Source organism: Lactuca saligna, chromosome 5 (genome assembly GCF_052625555.1).
Source record: "Lactuca saligna cultivar CGN05327 chromosome 5, ASM5262555v1, whole genome shotgun sequence".
Lineage (NCBI taxonomy): Eukaryota > Viridiplantae > Streptophyta > Magnoliopsida > Asterales > Asteraceae > Lactuca > Lactuca saligna.
The window spans coordinates 21,822,148-21,842,113 of record NC_136421.1 but is presented as its reverse complement, the minus strand read 5'-3'; the positions used below and the strand labels follow the sequence as shown (position 1 = coordinate 21,842,113).

General features: G+C 36.5%; 1 protein-coding gene across 3 annotated transcripts; it reads right to left on the bottom strand.

Annotated features, from left to right (window-relative positions):
• Window positions 1–16,439: 16,439 nt before the first annotated feature.
• Window positions 16,440–19,477, bottom strand: WNK3 (WNK family serine/threonine-protein kinase 3). 3 transcript variants are annotated; one of them, XM_078996748.1, is made up of 7 exons: window positions 19,272–19,477; window positions 19,067–19,189; window positions 18,926–18,963; window positions 18,433–18,660; window positions 17,881–18,352; window positions 17,487–17,778; window positions 16,440–17,421 (listed from the first exon to the last, which is right to left on the bottom strand). In XM_078996748.1, the coding sequence occupies exons 2-7, from the start codon at window positions 19,154–19,156 to the stop codon at window positions 16,745–16,747; spliced, it is 1,797 nt and encodes a 598-aa protein (XP_078852874.1). In that variant the 5' UTR covers window positions 19,157–19,189; window positions 19,272–19,477; the 3' UTR covers window positions 16,440–16,744. The 3 variants fall into 3 exon arrangements, with proteins under 3 accessions (XP_078852874.1, XP_078852875.1, XP_078852876.1); XM_078996749.1 differs by having other exon boundaries at window positions 19,067–19,183; XM_078996750.1 differs by having other exon boundaries at window positions 17,881–18,038; window positions 18,129–18,352; window positions 19,067–19,475.
• Between the last annotated feature and the right edge of the window lie 489 nt (window positions 19,478–19,966).

Genomic DNA, 19,966 nt, shown 5'->3' with positions numbered 1-19,966 from the left:
GTAGGAGGAGATTATATTGTTAAATGGCCGCGTAAAATTCGTAACTTCTTCATACGGACTCTGTTTCCTGGTTTCATCTCAGCCCACCTTAACTCGAGTACAGATCCTATGCTTTCAATAGTACAGACCTATACTACCTTCTACATCTATCCGTACTTTCCTCAAGAATTTCCTTGACTCCACCAGGTCCTTTCTACTGTTATTGTTGTTCTCACACTAATATCATCCTAGGCTTGCCCTAAAGTAATCACCAACCCACTCTCCGCCATCAGCTGCAGAAGAAGTCCCTGCTATCCCTCCCTAATGAGCTCGTGAATACCATTACATATCATTAAGATCATATAATTCTTCGAATGAGAGGTCCTACCCTATAAAGGTTAGACTCAAACACGAGCTGCGGAATAGAGCTAAACCTAACCTTCTGGAATTATTTAGTCCTCACAATATGTAACTTAACATATTCATTTACTAGTTAGTTAGAGATAACTAAAACTCCTAAAAGCACAAAGCAAGCAACATTCGAGCATTTAGTAAACATAACCAAGTATATCCTAATCAGGCAATCATATCACTGACTAATCTGTACTAGCATGCAGTTCATAAGCTCATACATATAACAGGAAAATAAGGCATCCTTCCTAAATTATTAGCCCTAATCTAGCATGCAGTTCTCATAAACATATCATAACATAAACTTGTATGGGTAATTTGGGAGTACTTACTTCAGCTCGGCTGATTGCATGCACCACATCTATTTCTCTTTTCAAGTTCTTTTCTCTTTTCAAAATTCTTCTATTTTCAAAATTCCTTTTGTGAAAATGATTTTCTTTTGAAATTTTTCATACCAAGTCCTCAATTTGAGTTCATACACACCCGAGAGTGTGCACGAATCCCTCAAACCAAGGCTCTGATACCACCTTGAAACATACTAAAAATACGGTCCCAAAATTTCATTTTAAATCATTAATAAAACCATAGTTATCAAAACATTATATGAAGTGATAAGTCATTATTCTTAAAGCATCATAAACATATGTCAAATATATCAGAGTAAAAACATCTCAGGCTAAATAAATGGTGTGTGCATTGCAGTCATCCTGAGCTCTTCCCCTTGCTACTGGAAATACCTGAAACCAAAACTGAAAATTGTAAGCATGAATCTCAGTGAGTCTCCCCAAACTACAAAATACCATACACATAATCACATAAACTGGGCGCCCGCCCCTTCCTCGTTCCCCGCTCGGCATCGGACAGAGTCCGACATCAGTCCCTGCCTGACATCGTGCCCCGCTCGGTATACATATATGTTTCTTCCAAGCCCCGCTTGTCTCTGGGCCCCTCCTGTTATACATATACATACAATAACATAATCATGTTATCACATAAAAAATCATACACAATACTATATATTCTCATCCTAAGGCTTCACCCATCATGGTCCCCGCCCCTACGCTGCTAATAATGAGATATTGAACCCAATCCACACTTAACTAGTGATGAGATACGGGACCCCGCCCACACTCACCTCTCTACCAGGTACATACAAGTATCACAAAGACAACAAGTATAACTAAACATGCATTCCTTCATCGGGTACCACCCGACATCGAACTGTAGTTCGAAAACACACATATAAACATTCCTCGGGCCCCGCCTGTGACATCCCCATTTTCACGGCCAGAAAAGACCGATTTGTTTATGCTTTGTTTTATAAAATCAGAGTAATCTTTTAAAGAAAACGGTTGTGGAATTTGTTCCCAAAACAAGATATGATAATAACTTATCAAAACATTTCTCAAAGAGAATGTATTTTCATTTAATAATAAAACCTCGGGATGTCATGTTCCGATACAGACATATAAACATAAATAGAACTTACATTCAATTACACTAATGATTTACATCTCCTTTAATCTCTCAGTGCAAAGCAACTTCGTATCGATACCTGTGATACAATTAAACTGAGTGGGTCAGGCTTGGGAGCCTGGTGAGCATATAAGGTTTTCAACCCACAATAATATAATTATTATATTCAATCATCAAACAATCAACCCAATTACCCATCCCCGTTATCTCCGTTTATTTCTTAAGTACCTTCCCTAAGGAATTATCCTAAGGGTCATCTCCTACATCATATTTACCTCTCATCTCCTTACATCACATTTCCTTGTATGTTTGTTCCTAAGAACTTTTTCCTTAGGATCATCGCATGAATATGTAGTCACAACATCGCCTGGACTAGTAAGTCATAATAAGGGTTAGACTATCATCGCATGAAAACATAGCCACAACATCGCCTTGACTCGTAATTCATAGTAAGGGTTAGATTATCATCGCATGAATACGTAGCCACAACATCGCCTCGACTCGTAATTCATCACCTACAGGTTATGAGCCTGCTGGTGTTTCCACGGGGTCATCTAGAATAGTCCGTGGTCGCCATCTATATTCTGGTAGATGACTACATCGCCAAATTTCCACATCGCCGGTCAAGGTTATGGTATCTCCTCTCATCTCACATCACCTATTTATCATTACCTAATTATCATCACCTTTCTATCATCACCTATTTCTCATCCCCTAATTATCATCACCTGTTTCTCATCACCTAATTATCATCACCATTATATCCTCACCTTTCTCTTATCACATTCGTTCAACACACATCAACTATTTCATCTACCGATGTTCTACCCAACATATTTGTAGATATAAATTACATATATAGTTTAAATCATTTAACACCCATATAAAAAATCAATTCCAAGCCCATCTCATATAAACAATTAATATATAACACATAGCACGTATTTCATAGCTAATGCTTTATATTTATGTGTTTAGAAGAGACTAACCGCACACTCACACATATAAACCACAATATATATACACATAACACGTATTTCGTATAAAATACTTCATAATTATGCGTTAGAAGAAAGTAACTACACACTCACTTGATCAGAAGATGATCGGACAACACTACGGCTTGTAGAAGTAGTATTCTTCGGTAGATCTTGAAGATCTTCACAAAAACCGGACTCCTCGCGGGCAGAGCTTCGGCTCGGGAATTGCACTTCTCAGGATCTTCGGGGCCTCGGGACTTGCTTCGGGGCTCGGGAATGATACCGGGGCTTCGGGATATTTCTTGCACGAAAAACGATGCAAAAGCGCGAGAAAACGGGAAGAAATGAGCAATTGAATCGGCTGCACTCGACTTCCTTTTATAGGGGGCTGAAGCCCGATTTACGCGGGGTGCAAATTTCATTATGCAGGGCGTAACGACGATAAGGTCGCTGACTACCCCCATGGATAATATCGGCTAATTTTTATTTAAATTAAATATTGAAATTATTAAATAAACTTCAAAAATTCATATCTTCCTCATACGAACTCCGTTTTCGACGTTCTTTATATCCACGTGTAGGTGAGACTACGATCTACAACTTTCGTTTAGACTCTGTTGGTTAATTTTGACTTTATTTTTATTATTTATTTTTAGTAGGCCGGGACAGGAAAACTCCGTTATAAAATCATAACTTCTTCATCCGACGTCCGTTTTCGCCTATCATTTTATCGTTTTACTAAAATTAATGAGATCTTCAATTCTCATTTAGATTGTTTTGGCTAAAAACCGCTCGGTCTCAAATCGAGCATTCGGGCTGCATACTGCTAAGTCGAAACTTCGAAAAATCATAACTTCCTCATACGAAGTCAGATTGGGCGTTCTTTTTATGCACGCTCATGGTTTAACGTATTATACGACTTTCATTTAGATTTCTAAGGCTAAATATCGCTCTAACGTAAATTCACTTTTTACGTCGCGCTGTGTTGTGTCGGTTCTGTCGCGAAACTTCGACAGGTCATAACTTCTTCGTTATAACTCGGATTTCGGCGTTCTTTATATGTACGGAAACCTTGTAAAATATACTATAAATAGTTAAGATTATTCATTCTAAATAATCTTTCATCAAAAATTCATTTTTGACGCCTATTGTCTCTAAATTGACTAGCCCGAATCTACAGGCGTTACAATTATCTCCCCCTTAGGATGATTACGTCCCGGAATCATTAACGAAATAAGATTCGTATATTGACTCCATAAGTTATCTCTCCATCCTAAGTAATAACCTTGATGCTCAATCCTGCATCTACTCTTCGTACTATGTTGGACTTTCAATCGAAATCTTAAAGTTACAAAAATAAATCCTTATCGTGGACTCCTTCTTCTTCTTAGGGTAAATACATTCATTTATCTATTTTAACTAACTGATGGGTCGAGTCCCGATGACCTCTCATCGTAGTCGGACTCAATTTAATATGACCACTAGGGTCGGAATAACCATCATCCCACTAGCCATTACCGAAACAAGGGTAATGACAAACTTGAATAAAACGAAATCAATTACTAGCTCCTTGGTAAACTTGCGACTTTCCCTGATCCAAGTGCGAGTCCTGTGCTTCCGGTAGTATAGATCTCTACTACCATTCACACCTACTCATACTCGTCCCAAGTATTGTCTCGCAGTTAACCAAGTCACCATACATAAATCATATAATCATTCAACACACCAGATAACAAAACCAGGGTTTATATTAATTCTTGAAACTATTACACAAAAGTTCAAGTTCACCTATACTATGCCTCTAATAGGATACATCATAAGTTACTATTCACACTGTTACTTCATAACTTAATCGTTGGATATAAAATCCTCATCCTTGATTCGCTTCGTCGAGGATCATGTGGAATGCCCTTGGCTGTGGTGGTACATTTTTCTTTGCAGCTTTGTCCTTCTTTGGGCAGTTCTTCGAAATATGACCACTATCTCCACATTCGTAACACTTCCTATTGTCGAACGTACAATCTCTGGAATAGTGACCGATCCTACCACACTTATAGCATGTCACTTCTCCATTGCATCTTCCGAAGTGCTTCTTCTTGCACTTTTCACACCACTTGGTTTCATCTTTTCCTCCGGATTTTGAGAGTTTGGTTTCTTTGTCGATCATTGAAGATCCCTTGTGTTTCCTTTTCCCTCCAACTTCAACTCTCTCTAGACCCTTTTCCCTTATTTGGGTCTCAACATTCTTGCCTGCCCAGATGACGGCTTTCAGAGTGGTTGCTTGCTTGACTATCGGACCAAAGTCCGCTGGTAATCCATTGGCAAACTTGTTGACCTTGGAAAGTTTAGTTGAAATTAGGTATGGAATAAGCTTCATCTTCTCCGTAAAGCTTGTAGCGTATTCAGTGATGCTCAATTTTCCCTTCTTTAAATTCTGGAACTCATTGTTGATTTCCAGAAGATCCTGCTCAGAGCAGTATTGCATTTTCATTTGCTCCACGAACTCTTCCCAAGACATCTTGCTAGCTTCCCCCTTGGGCATTGAACCAGCCAGTAACTTCCACCAGCTCAGTACTCCAGATTTTAACAGAGGGATTGCAAGAGCGGTCTTCTGTCTGTTGCTACACTCTCAACTTTCAAACATTGTCTCCATCTCGGAGATCCAGTCCATGACTTGCACCGTGTCGGGCTCCCAGAAAGACATGGTGGTTTGGATACCATGAAATCCTTGTACTTGCATCCACGTCCATCATTGTCTCCATCCTGATTGTTTCGGCGAACTAGTGGTGGGTTGGCTTGACCAATGGTCCCACTATAGTTCCCTTCTTCCGACTGCCCCTCATTCAGCTCAGGTTGTTCAACTGGTATTGAGGGTTCACTCCTGTTGTTCAGCAACAATTGTCTCATTTCCTCCTTTTGTTCAACCATCATGGCTTGAATCATGGTTCGCACTCCAGCCATTGTAATTTGTTCAGGTGTTGCTGCTACCACATCCACTCGCTCAACCACAGGTGGTTGATTCCTATTTTCGTTCACGTTTCCAACTCCACTACTGGTTCTTGTCATTTTTGATCTATACACCGAATAAGGTGAAATTAGATCCTTATTCACGATAGATATTCAAATCATCATTATCACTCCGAAACGTTTACATGCTAGTTCTAATATCGTAGACGTACGCTTAGAATCCTACACACATAAGGTTTCAAGATCCGGTCGGCAACAAACCATAGATCCGAACAAATAATATCATATATGGAAACATATAACATTTAGCACATAAAAGCATTTTAGACATCACTCCTAAAATAAACTAGTGCTTGTGTCAATTTAGGTGTACTACCTAACATATTTTAGACACACTCCTCACAATCATTACTTAGCATTCTAAGTTTAAGTCTAGAAATTTCCTACAATTCCCTAGTTCGCTTAAACTAATGCTCTGATACCAACTGTGACATCCCCATTTTCACAGCCAGAAAAGACCGATTTGTTTATGCTTTGTTTTATAAAATCAGAGTAATCTTTTAAAGAAAACGGTTGCGGAATTTATTCCCAAAACAAGATATGATAATAACTTATCAAAACATTTCTCAAAGAGAATGTATTTTCATTTAATAATAAAACCTCGGGATGTCATGTTCCGATACAGACATATAAGCATAAACAGAACTTACATTCAATTACACTAATGATTTACATCTCCTTTAATCTCTCAGTGCAAAGCAGCTTCGTATCGATACCTGTGATACAATTAAACTGAGTGGGTCAGGCTTGGGAGCCTGGTGAGCATATAGGGTTTTCAACCCACAATAATATAATTATTATATTCAATCATCAAACAATCAACCCAATTACCCATCCTCGTTATCTCCATTTATTTCTTAAGTACCGTCCCTAAGGAATTATCCTAAGGGTCATCTCCTACATCATATTTACCTCTCATCTCCTTACATCGCATTTCCTTGTATGTTTATTCCTAAGGACTTTTTCCTAAGGATCATCGCATGAATACATAGTCACAACATCGCCTGGACTAGTAAGTCATAATAAGGGTTAGACTATCATCGCATGAATACATAGCCACAACATCGCCTGGACTCGTAATTCATAATAAGGGTTAGAGTATCATCGCATGAATACGTAGCCACAACATCGCATTGACTCGTAATTCATCACCTACAGGTTACGAGCCTGCTGGTGTTTCCACGGGGTCATCTAGAATAGTCCGTGGTCGCCATCTATACTCTGGTAGATGACTACATCGCCAAATTTCCACATCGCCGGTCAAGGTTATGGTATCTCCTCTCATCTCACATCACCTATTTATCATTACCTAATTATCATCACCTTTCTATCATCACCTATTTCTCATCACCTAATTATCATCACCTGTTTCTCATCACCTAATTATCATCACCATTATATCCTCACCTTTCTCTTATCACATTTGTTCAACACACATCAACTATTTCATCTACCGATGTTCTACCCAACATATTTGTAGATATAAATTACATATATAGTTTAAATCATTTAACACCCATATAAAAAATCAATTCCAAGCCCATCTCATATAGACAATTAATATATAACACATAACACGTATTTCATAGCTAATGCTTTATATTTATGTGTTTAGAAGAGACTAACCGCACACTCACACATATAAACCACAATATATATACACATAACACGTATTTCGTATAAAATACTTCATAATTATGCGTTAGAAGAAAGTAACTACACACTCACTTGATCAGAAGATGATCGGACAACACTACGGCTTGTAGAAGTAGTATTCTTCGGTAGATCTTGAAGATCTTCACAAAAACCGGACTCCTCGCGGGCAGAGCTTCGGCTCGGTAATTTCACTTCTCGGGATCTTCGGGGCCTCGGGACTTGCTTCGGGGATCGGGAAAGATACCGGGGCTTCGGGATATTTCTTGCACGAAAAACGATGCAAAAACGCGAGAAAAAGGGAAGAAATGAGCAACTGAATCGGCTGCACTCGACTTCCTTTTATAGGGGGCTGAAGCCCGATTTACGCGGGGCGTAAATTTCATTACGCAGGGCGTAACGACGATAAGGTCGCTGACTACCCCCATGGATAATATCGGCCAATTCTTATTTAAATTAAATATCGAAATTATTAAATAAACTTCAAAAAATTCATATCTTCCTCATACGAACTCCATTTTCGACGTTCTTTATATCCACGTGTAGGTGAGACTACGATCTACAACTTTCGTTTAGACTCCGTCGGCTAATTTTGACTTTATTTTTATTATTTATTTTTAGTAGGCCGGGACAGGAAAACTCCGTTATAAAATCATAACTTCTTCATCCGACGTCCGTTTTCGCCTATTCTTTTATCGTTTTACTACAATTAATGAGATCTTCAATTCTCATTTAGATTGTTTCGGCTAAAAACCGCTCGGTCTCAAATCGAGCATTCGGGTTGCATACTGCTAAGTCGAAACTTCGAAAAATCATAACTTCCTCATACGAAGTCAGATTTGGGCGTTCTTTTTATGCACGCTCATGGTTTAATGTATTCTACGACTTTCATTTAGATTGCTAAGGCTAAATATCGCTCTAACATAAATTCACTTTTTACGTTGCGTTGTGTTGTGCCGGTTCTGTCGCGAAACTTCGACATGTCATAACTTCTTTGTTATAACTCGGATTTCGGCGTTCTTTATATGTACAGAAACCTTGTAACATATACTATAACTAGTTAAGATTATTCATTCTAAATAATCTTTCATCAAAAATTTATTTTTGACGCCTATCGTCTCTAAATTGACTAGCCCGAATCTACGGGCGTTACACCGCCCGTCATCAGACCGAAATCCGAAAACATATAGCCTACATCGGGCATTGCCCAACTTCAGACGTTAGTCCGGAACATACTAGCATACATAAACGGGTCGACATTGATGCCTTCGACCTGTTCCTACTGGAGGAAAACTCACCTCACAAAGCTGAATGCGGAATCTCACAATGAGGAATCTTTAACGGCTGCTTCGATGACTCCCCGACCTATCATTAACAACATAATACTTGGTCAAATTCCAATAATCCCATAGATTTCATTCCATACCCAAAACACCTTCACAGGTTAACCTTGGTCAAAGTCAAAGTCAAATCAACACCCTGGTCAAAGTCAATGTTCTGGGTTGACTCAACTCGTCGAGTTGACCCATCAACTCTTCGAGTTCTATAAATCAAGAACCTTGAAATCGCGATCCAACTCATCGAGTCATCCCCCTGACTCACTGAGTTCCCTTGTTATTCATAGTCTTGATTAAGCGAGTCAACTCATCGAGTCCCTCCGCAAGCTCTGCAAGTTCTACCTGGTATAGAATCGGGACAAATCGACTCAACTCGTCGAGTTCCTCTATGGACTCGACGAGTTCCTTAGTTTGTTCGGTCCATCTTAATGGATTAAGCCCTTACTCTTCATATCTAAGCTTCATATTTCCCATATACACTGAAAATGTCCTTTTGAGGGTAAAGTTTCCAACTTTACCTGTTAATACTCTTACTTAGTGGGTTTAGCTTCAACCCTATCTCTTTAGGAACTAGATCTTGGTCCACAAGCATCAAACCTCCAAGCTAAAGCATACAAACTAAGATCTGGACCCTAGACACTACATAAACATGTAAAGCTTCCACCTTTTTCTCCATGCATGGCCTTTTGGAGCTTAAAAGGCCAAAATGTCACCCTATAGTTTGCATGGGGCTTCAATGGCCATAAACTTTGCACCTTTATGCCATGAAAGCCCTCCATGTTTCCAGATCTGATGGTGTACTAACTTGGGACGTCTATATCCTAAAGATCATACTTCTTGGACCAAAAACCCAATCAAATGATAATCAAGAGATCTAAGAAGCTACTAAGCAAGTTTGAGACTTGATTACTAGAAAGTGATGAGAAAGAAATGAAGTCTATGGATCTACTATCTTCTTCTTGAATCCCCAAGCTTCTCCTTCACTAACAAGCTTCAAAACACACAAAGTTTCTCTCAAGGATGGATCACAACACTCAAACTAGCATTAGGGTTTCTAGACTTAGGGTTTGGATAATGGAGGCTGGAAACCCTAGAGTTTAGGATGTATAAATAGGGTGTAAAATCCCAGAATTAGGTTTTCCCAAACCTAGTCCAACTCTTCGAGTTGGTCTTCCAAAAAAACGCATGACAACATTCCTACTCGTCGAGTTCTCACCCTTGAACTCGACGAGTTTCCTTCTTGATTGGAGGTTTTCTTTCCTTAAATGGCCTTCTGGTTTCTGAGTGTCGCACCATTGCACTTGGATATCAGACCATGAGGGGAGCCCATGGCATTCCAGGTAAAGACCATGAGGGGAGCCCATGACACTTGGATATTAGACCATGGGGGAGCCCATGACATTCTAGGTAAAGACCATGGGGGGAGCCCATGGAAACTATATGTATGTTGCATGATATTCTGTGGTTGTACGTTATGTGGTATTTTGGGGAACTCACTAAACTTGTGCTTACGATTTTTAGTTTGTGTTTCAGGTACTCCGATTTTCAAATGAAGAGCTCGGGGTGATTGCAGAGTACACACCACATGTTTCCACATTCTGTGAATTTCTCTGATTTGATGATGTTTTGCTAAATCTTAGTTACCTTGGTTTTATGAGAAAGATATGCATTAATAATTTATTAATGTAAAAACCAAAATTTTTATGTCATGATTTTCGGGACGTTAAATTCCAAATGACTATATACGATAGTCAATGGAAGGACGGCTACTGTTCGGAAAATAAGGATTGGCTTATAGTTATGAGAGTTTGCATCCACAAACTACTAGTGGTAGTCAACTACTTGGGTACCGAACCAACTGGTTCAATCTCACTTGAAAGCTTCAAGATGACCCTCGAAAAGGCCACAGACGTACCACAACAGATCGACTATAAAGGGGATTGTTGGGTGTTCTGTGTTGGTTCCTGGAGGCGTTGATCACCAGGAAATCGATTTCTATAGAGGGTAAAACCGCTGATCCATGGGTTATGGGTTATCGAAAACGACTAGCGGAATTTTTTTGAGATACAAGGACAAAGACAAATTGAACATCGTATTTGTAATATGACCTATAGACACATCTTTTATTTAGTTTATGTATCTATAAGGGTGTGCAAAAAATCCGCAAAACCGAAAAACGGAGTCGATCCGGTCAATCCGAAACCGAAGAAACAATAACCGAAATCGAAAAAAACCGAAACCGGAAAAACCGACTATCTACGGGTCAGTTTCGGTTTGGATATTTTGGTATCTGCGGATACCCGAACCGAACCGTCGTATTATTCAAACATTATTCTCATTGTTTGTCAAGATCATACGACCCAATAGTTATGGGCAATATCCAGATTTTCATTATTATAGTTATTTTCATATTTTTTTAAGTCTTTAGCTTGCTTATTTTTACAAAGAAATGATTGAAATAGAGTTTATAGTTTTGATTAAATTTAACGTTTATACTTAACGGGTACTTGTGAACCGAACCATGGTTACTCATCTTCACACGGTCGGTTTGGTTCGTTTTTTTCCAATCCGGTTCGGTTTCGGGTAGTGCGCCTGAGGTACCTGCCCCACAGCCACAATTCACAATTTTATTACTATCCGAACCGAACCGCCCCTTGAACACTCCTATTTATTAGTTGTCTGTTAATTTTAATTGCATTTTAGTTGTTTGTTGATTTTAATTGCATTTATATTTTATAAAACATATACATAATATAAAACCAAAACTTATACTAAACGAAAAAATACATGTTACACGCAAAAAAAGAAGTCAAATGTATTCCGGAACCATGATCAGGAATCATACTCCATAATTCCGCAGATCTTTCCAGAACAATGTGTTCCAGATAAGGTTGAGTATTAGAACCGTCAGAACCGGAACCTGAACACAAAAATGGTGATAAATGAAGGGAACCCAACACAAAAATATTTTTTTAGTTTAATAAAAGTTGATAAAGGTGCAAACTTTATTAACGATATGATATCGGTGTAAACTAAAAGATAGCACATTTTTATAAGTATATTTTCAATTTGTAAAAGTTAAAAATATATTAGAGATTTAAAGTTGAAAACAATACGTATAAGAAATTTCCTTTGTTTCCTTAGTCCCACATCGCTACAATCATGGAACAAAAAAAGACAGCAGAGCATTATAAAAAGCAAGGGTGAAATAGCTTTGAAAAGGACATGTGTTTTATATATATGTTTATGTTGTATGAAAAGCTTGGGTTTGAAATAACCTCTACAGCTTAAAAGTTAAAAAAATTTTTTGACAAGTTTAATGTCTAATCAGTTTGGTTTTCTCTAACTCCTCTAAGTTTGTTTCATTTGGTCTAAGTTGGATTGAATTTTACCGTATATATTGCGGTTTGGGGTAGACAAGCCAAACCGCATTGTTTAAAACCGAAAACCAGAAAACTGCAACCGATTATTTTGGTTTTGAAAATCAAAAAACCGATTATTGCAGTTTTCGGTTTGGTTTCGGTTAGAAACTACACCAAATTACACCGTGCTCACCCCTAACCTTTGCAGAAAAAAAATCATATTGATTCTACAAGAAATTTACAAACTTAGTGTCACAACAATGCATTGTTGAAAATAATGTCCTTACGTCGCATATGGATGATTTTTTGCTCAATTTGTTTTCACACGATTTTAAAAAATTTCAATATCGACCCTAATGAGATTGTGTACTGGAACCCAACTGAATGTTGTTGGGCCTCTAATTTTGTGATTGACCTTCGTTTCTCTGTGAGATTGTTACGAGAACGGATTGAATTGGCAGATCACGTTGTTTGTGATGGACCATTTGAGTGGTGTAAGGTGATCCCGTTTAAGGTTTTATGCTTTATATGGAGAGCAAAGCTGGGTAGAATCCCATCAGCAGTAGCACTAAAACTGAGGGGTGTTACAGGTCCATCGATTATGTGTGGCTCATGTAATCTTGAGGAGGAGTCGAGTGATCACATTTTACTCATATGCCCATTGGCGAAAGCTGTTATGGACTCGATACTTTTTTGGTGTGAAATCTCCTATGATGGCTTTGATTTAGTGAAGGATATGTTACTTTTCATATCGCGATGGTCAAAATGCAAAAAAGAAAAGAAAACTGTTATATGTGATCTTATGCGGAGTATTGTGGTGTATATGGAATGATAGAAATAAAAGGGTTTTCAAAAGCATTCCCTTTGTACTGGCGAATACAGTGGAAATGATAAATCGATAACTTTCATTTGGTGCAAACATAGAGGATTGCTCAAGAACATGGACCAGAAAGTATGGAATCTAGGTCATTTTCTTTATTTGTAATTTTTCTTTGTGTTTTCCTTTTCCTGTTTTGTACTATTTCCTCGCATCGTCTAGATATGAGTTTGAGTTTTTAATATACTTGCTGCTTCAAAAAAAAAAAAAAAAAAATTATCTAACACATGAATTGAGAACCCAAGATCTCCATGAATTAAGTTCATGAAAAAAAAGATGCATCTATAAACAAGACCAAATTAACAATAGCTATAATTATTTGATGTTTAAAATTTCATTTTTCGACTACTGAATAACTTATAAAGTCTTGCTTACAATTGTTATCATTAATTTGATTAAAATCTGTGACATGTTCTTAAAAAAGAAATTATAGATAAACAAAATTTAAGAAAACGTATTCTAAAGATATGATCTTGGAATAATTATCCTACAATCATTTGAAAGATTCAGCTTGATTCTATGCGTTTATTAATTAATATTCAAGTACCTTATTTATGGTTAATAATTGTATCCAAACAAATCATACATAATTTTAGCTTGATTCTCGATTGTGAGAACTATTGTTGATACATCATTTATTTCTTTCTATTATATAACTATATACGTATATATCAATTTTTTTTATTTTATAAATGTCCAATTTGATTATAAAACCAAATAATCGCGGTAAAGAAAATTTCCGGATTTTTTCGAACAAACCAAAGAGGAAAATCACGGGATGCAAAGCGTAACGACGTCGTTCGCAACGTTAAAAACAAAAGGACGTCGCCGGTCGATGACGTCATGTATCTCCGTCAACGCACGTGAAAGTATTATCCCCTTACCCTTAAATTGTACTTATTGTGTATATATGCTTGTCGTTTTTCCATTTTTTTTTTAATTTAATAATATTATTTTATAAAACCAAAGTTAAATAATTTGACAGTGGTCAAAGATGGCAAACTTTATATTAAGAAACTTTAAAAAAACAATATCTACATGTAATTATATTATAATCCTCATATTATTATATTAATAAAATTGGTGTTCTTATAGTCTCACCCCAGAGGTCCAATTTGATTCCAATACATCAACAAGTCAACAACAACCAATCCATTTGATTCCTAATCCACACCACCGTCTCCGCCCGAAACCACCGTCGACGAGTACAATGATCACTAGACCAGCTATCACCGGAGCCGCCGCATCATGCTTGTTCTTTATGCTTTCTTTATTGTACATCTTGTTCTCTCACACCGACCACAGTGGTTCAAGGTGGCCGTTTTTTTACATTCCGGTTGTGGGTGTTCTGGTGGTGGGCGGATTCTTGGTGGTTATGGCGAGAGCCACCATGGTGACGTTGATAACAGTGTTTGTGATGTTGAGTTGTGTAGGGAAACGGCGTCGTGTGCTTGTGTTGGAAGGGAAGAAGATTTGTAGTGAAGTGGTAATGCATTTGTTTAAGGTTGTGATTAAAGAGAGAAGCGTTGTGGCTATTGCTTGTGCTGTGTTTTGCACTACGATGGCTATGGTTTTGGTTTGACAAAATTAATCTTATCATGTTTCACTTGTATATAACATTTAGTTTTTTAATATATTATTTGAAACATAAAATTTTGATTTAGATAGTATGTTTCTATTTTTCTCAATTGTGTTTTTAGCTTATTTTCCAGGTTTTTTAGCTTATAAGCTTATATTTTGGGCTTGTGAAAAAATTTGTGTTTTGGTTAGCTTATTAGCTTAATCTATTGAGTTTATTTTATCTAAAAATAAACCAATTTTCATAAACTATTTCAATTCATCTTTTTTTAAAGCATTAGCTTATATATATATATATATATATATATATATATATATATATATATATATATATATATATATATATATATATTTACGTATTTACCCTTATTTTTCTTTCCCAAAACACCATAACTCTCTTCCCCAATTGTGTAATGTAAACATGTCCATTTTAGTTCCTTTATAAAAATAAACTAACCAAAACACCATTTTGAAAAGTGATTATTAGCTTATAAGTCATAAGTTAATCCAAACACTTTTCTACTTTATAAGCTAATAAGCTGATTAGTTATTAAGCTATTAAGTTTTATAAGCTTAAACCCAAAAAAAAAAAAAAAAAAAAAAAAAAAAAAAAAAAGCTTACAAAAACAACCTCTAAATTTAACCAACTGGTTTCAGGTGTTTTATGTTTCTCACAAGTTGAGTGGACAACAAACCGATATTGTTTCCACATATGAACACAGTTAACAAACATTTATGTTAAATTGAACCTTTACATAGATCTATATTCATTTTCCCTATTTTTTTCTTTTTCTCTTAGAAAATTAGGATTTTGTTTAATGGCTTCTCATGATGGCTCAAATGGTTTTTTGGTTTTTCATTACAGAGTGGTGGTGTAAACAAGACAATAACTATCAACAATTACATCTCCAAAATGAAACTTTCCTTGTTTTGCTTACGCCACTCTAACCATGGAAAACTTATGTACAAAATTGTGATCTTCTGAGAAAACAAAAGAATAAAAAAATAAGAGAAAATGAGTACAAATCTACCTTAGTGTTTAGTTTAACCAAAATGTTTGCTACTGTTAGAGGTTAGCATGGATCATTTTGGATATGTTTTAGGGTAAAACTGAACCCAAACTGATAAGTTCAGTTTTGGGTTTTGAAACCCATCGCATTCGGTTTTCGGTTTCGTGGGTCGGTTTTTCAGGTTCAACCTAGGTTGATGGATTTTGGATTTTAACCCATTTCCAGGAATTCTAAATAAAATGGTACAAATCCAACAGCATTTAAATACCAAACAAAAACACTAAAATCAACCAACTAGTTTAAAGAGAAACTAAGAAATATTAAAAGCCAACTAGTTTAATTAAACTAAGAAAAAATAAAAGTTAAAACTAGTTGATAGGTTTTAGGTTTAAATCCATGGGTTTTTGTTGGTTTCTATTCGGTTTTAAACCCATTTGGTTGGTTCGGTTTTAACTTGAAAACTGAATTTTCAGTTTTAAAAAATCGAAACAAAAAAAATCGACAGTTTGGTTTCAGTTTCAGTTTTGTTCATCCTTACCAACTATGATCAGATGTGAAAGCTATATCAGCTTTTTGCCTAGTCAGAAACATAAAACGCCTAAAGCGAACCATTTGATTGGTTGAATTCGCAACAAAATTATAAACTTAATAACTTAATTAAGAAAAATGAAAACACACCGCCAAAATAGAAATTTATGTAAAATTTAGTGTCGTTTATGCAATTTGCAAATAAAAAAAAAAAAACGAGATACAAAAATGTGTAAATCGAATTCTTCCTTCCTAAACGTTCCAACACAAATAAAATGATTAAAATGATATACCACCCGTTTGTGCCAATACATAAAAGGGTATACAACTAATTAACTTATGTACAAAAAATGTATATACTTCCAAAAACATATTTAAAAAACCTTTATGAAATTCAAAACAACTACACACACACACGTATACCATATATAATCCTATAAAACTGGTTATAAACTGACCTTATCATTTCCCAAAACTACAGCTATGCCACTGGTACAATCCTTCACCTTTTGACAAATGGCAACTCCTACATCTCGGGCTCAGCCTCGGGCTCATGATCGGGCTTGGGCCCAGTCTCCTCGCAGATTTCAAATTTACAAATATTCGCAACTTCTTGACGGGTTTCGGGCCTAAGTTTCTTCAAAATATCCGACACCACTAACTCATGTTTCTTTCTAAGTTCATCCACTTCCTTTTGTTGCTCATCCAACAAATGTTCAAGTTTCTCAACAATTGTATCAACATTATCATCATCATCATCATCATAATCATCATCATCATCATCTTTATCTTCTTCTTCTTCTGTTTTGCCATCATTACTTACTGGTTCAGAAGCGTTTGAATCTCTTGGTCTGAGTGGAGAGAAACAGCCTTTTGGTGAATCACTCCAATATCTTCTACCTGAAGGCAATCTTTCAAGAGCTAAAGTCCCAGGTGAAGTAGAAGATTTGATTGTTATAGGGGATTGGGATTGGGATTGGTTTTGAACTTCGGAATTGGAATCGGAATCGGCATCATCTTGATCATCATCGTAATCTCTTGGAGCCCAATCGGGAATACAAGAACGAATTTCTGCATCGATCATTTCAGCAATCGTGGACACATCTTGATCTGTTAAATCCAATTCTTCCACCATTTCACTAGCAACAGCAATCGATGTATCGTTATCCGTATCAAACGGGAAATGAATATTCCGAACATTCCCTGTCCCCACAATCAAAATTTTAAATTTAATCCAAGAAAAAAAAAATTCAAGACAAAAAACCAACCTGTTGTATCTTCTATTCGTAGCTTTAGGAATACGGTATTCAGGTCTTTCATTTGACCTTTGACTGTGAAATCTCTAGCAATATCAGGCGGATTGGAACCGGAACCGGGACCGGGACCGGAATTGGAATTGGATTGACCTGGTCGATTCATGGCATCATGCTCATCGCGTAGAAACGGATCCATGAGCAATTCCTTGGCTGATAACCTATCGGATTGTTTAGCAATACATTTCTCTATAAATGATTTGACTTCAGGATCTTTGACTTTTGCTAATGAAGCCGGTTTTATACCCTAACAAGATTCATTAAAAAATAAAGTAAAGGGTATAGATGTAAATTGTGGAGAGAGTATGGAAACGAAAGAGCAGGGGATCATGACTCATGAATTACTTACTGATGTCACTTTCTTATATATCTGAGCAGCATTGGCACATTCACAATAAGGATATTCAAATGTCACTAATTCAAGTAAGCACATTCCGAATGCATAAATATCTACAAGTTCATTGTATTCCTCCTCATAGAGCTCTGGTGCCATGAATTCAGGAGTACCTAAACACATCAAATTTAGAAAATAAAAAATCAAAAAAAAAAAAAAAAAAAGGAAAAAGGAAAAAGGTGTTGACTTGGACTTGGACTTACCAATGACACTGTGAGCAGAACGAGCTTGGCGAAGAATGGCAGCAAGTCCAAGGTCTCCAATTTTGACCTCTCCTTGATTCCCATTGACAAAAATGTTGTCACATTTAAGATCACGATGTATAACAGGAGGATCATGACTATGAAGATACAAAAGTCCTTCTAATATTTGTTTAGACCATTTCTTTAATGCTCTCAGATCTACATGCTTATGTTTCTTGCGATACCTATATACAAATTTCAATTACGTAGATATCATTATTTAGAATCTGTATCTAAAATTCTACAAATTAAAAAAAAAACATACTGTCTTAATGTTCCAGATGTGAAAATCTCGGTGATGAAGTTGATGTGCTCATGTGTTGTATCAACCCAAGAATTGTAGAATTTGATGATGTTCTTGTGCTTCAGTGTCTTGAGCAAATGAACTTCTGAGTATAGCCGCTCTAGCTCTTCAGGGTTTCTTAAGAAATCAGAAACCCTAATTTGATTCCAGGCTACTTCAATTCCTTCCAATTCGTCAAATGCTTTGTATCTAAATTTCCAGTGGTGATCAAGGAATCAAATAAAGCTCCGATAAACAATAGCATGTTTGTGTTATTGATTATTCTACATAATAATTTCAGTGTCGGACATAGTAATTTGTAATTGCAAATTTGATATCAAAAGGTTCGATCTTGATGCAAATCCATGTCATATATGAAGGTGGAATGTGACATCAAATGTCAAAAGCAGCATTTTTTTCATCGTTATGACTCTTAAAGAAATGAGTATATAATAACAATGCAAAAGGAGGATACACTCTTTTGAAAGCCCCCTTTCCCAGCACTTCTTTATACTGCCAGTTATCCCAATTTCACAATCAGATTAGAAACAAATCAAAAATCTTAACATATATTAGTCAAATGAAATTAAGGAATTAAGAAATTAAGCGTACTAACCCGACCATAACGACCGGATGGATCGATCTCAACGAACTCAGTATCGGAATCGTCCGGTTCATGGTCTGACATCGACGATTCCAATGGCATTTCTGTATGTTTTTCTTTCGTAAAACCCTAACTCTTTGCGAACAAAAAACCAGATCAACTTCTAAATTCACGTAAATTCAACAAAAAAAACTCACAAACAATCGTCATTTCTGACCGGAAAAATCCTGCCGCCGGCAACCCAATCATGAACTGAGGATTCCCAATATTGATGTACTTCTATGAATTTTAGGGATAAATTTGAGGAATTTGAATACGCGAATATGAAGAAAGAGCCGTGAGAGATCTAGAAGAAGCTTCAGGAATTCAGCTTAGTAAATTGTTCTGTTTTTTGTTCAGATCAAATCTAATAAAAAAAAGTTTGAATTTGGAAGCATTATGGAAAGTCAATTGGGGGAATGCACACATCAAAGATTACGAACGAATTACAAGAAATACCCCTGAATTGTGTCTCAATAGGCATATTTCTTCTATTTAGAAAAATACTTGCTTTTTGGTTATTTATTGTGTATGTATTGGAGGGATGTTGGATATTGGATCTAGAACCGAACTAGAAAACCAAAATAACGAAACAAAAACTGAACCAATCTAAAATTTTTTGGTCCAAAACCGGACAACATAGTTAATACACAATTTGGTCTGATTTAATCAATAGGATCCATATATGATATAACATTACGTGGATGCTTGGATGGAATGGAAGGGCGGTGCCCCTTTATCTATAGGCACCGAAGGCCTAGCCCTATCTTTTAGACATTGTTATGGGAATAAATTAATAAAAAGACATGTTGATGTTTAGTACAACGTTTTTCAAGTTTGAAAGACAACTAATATCACTAAATAGCAAACAAC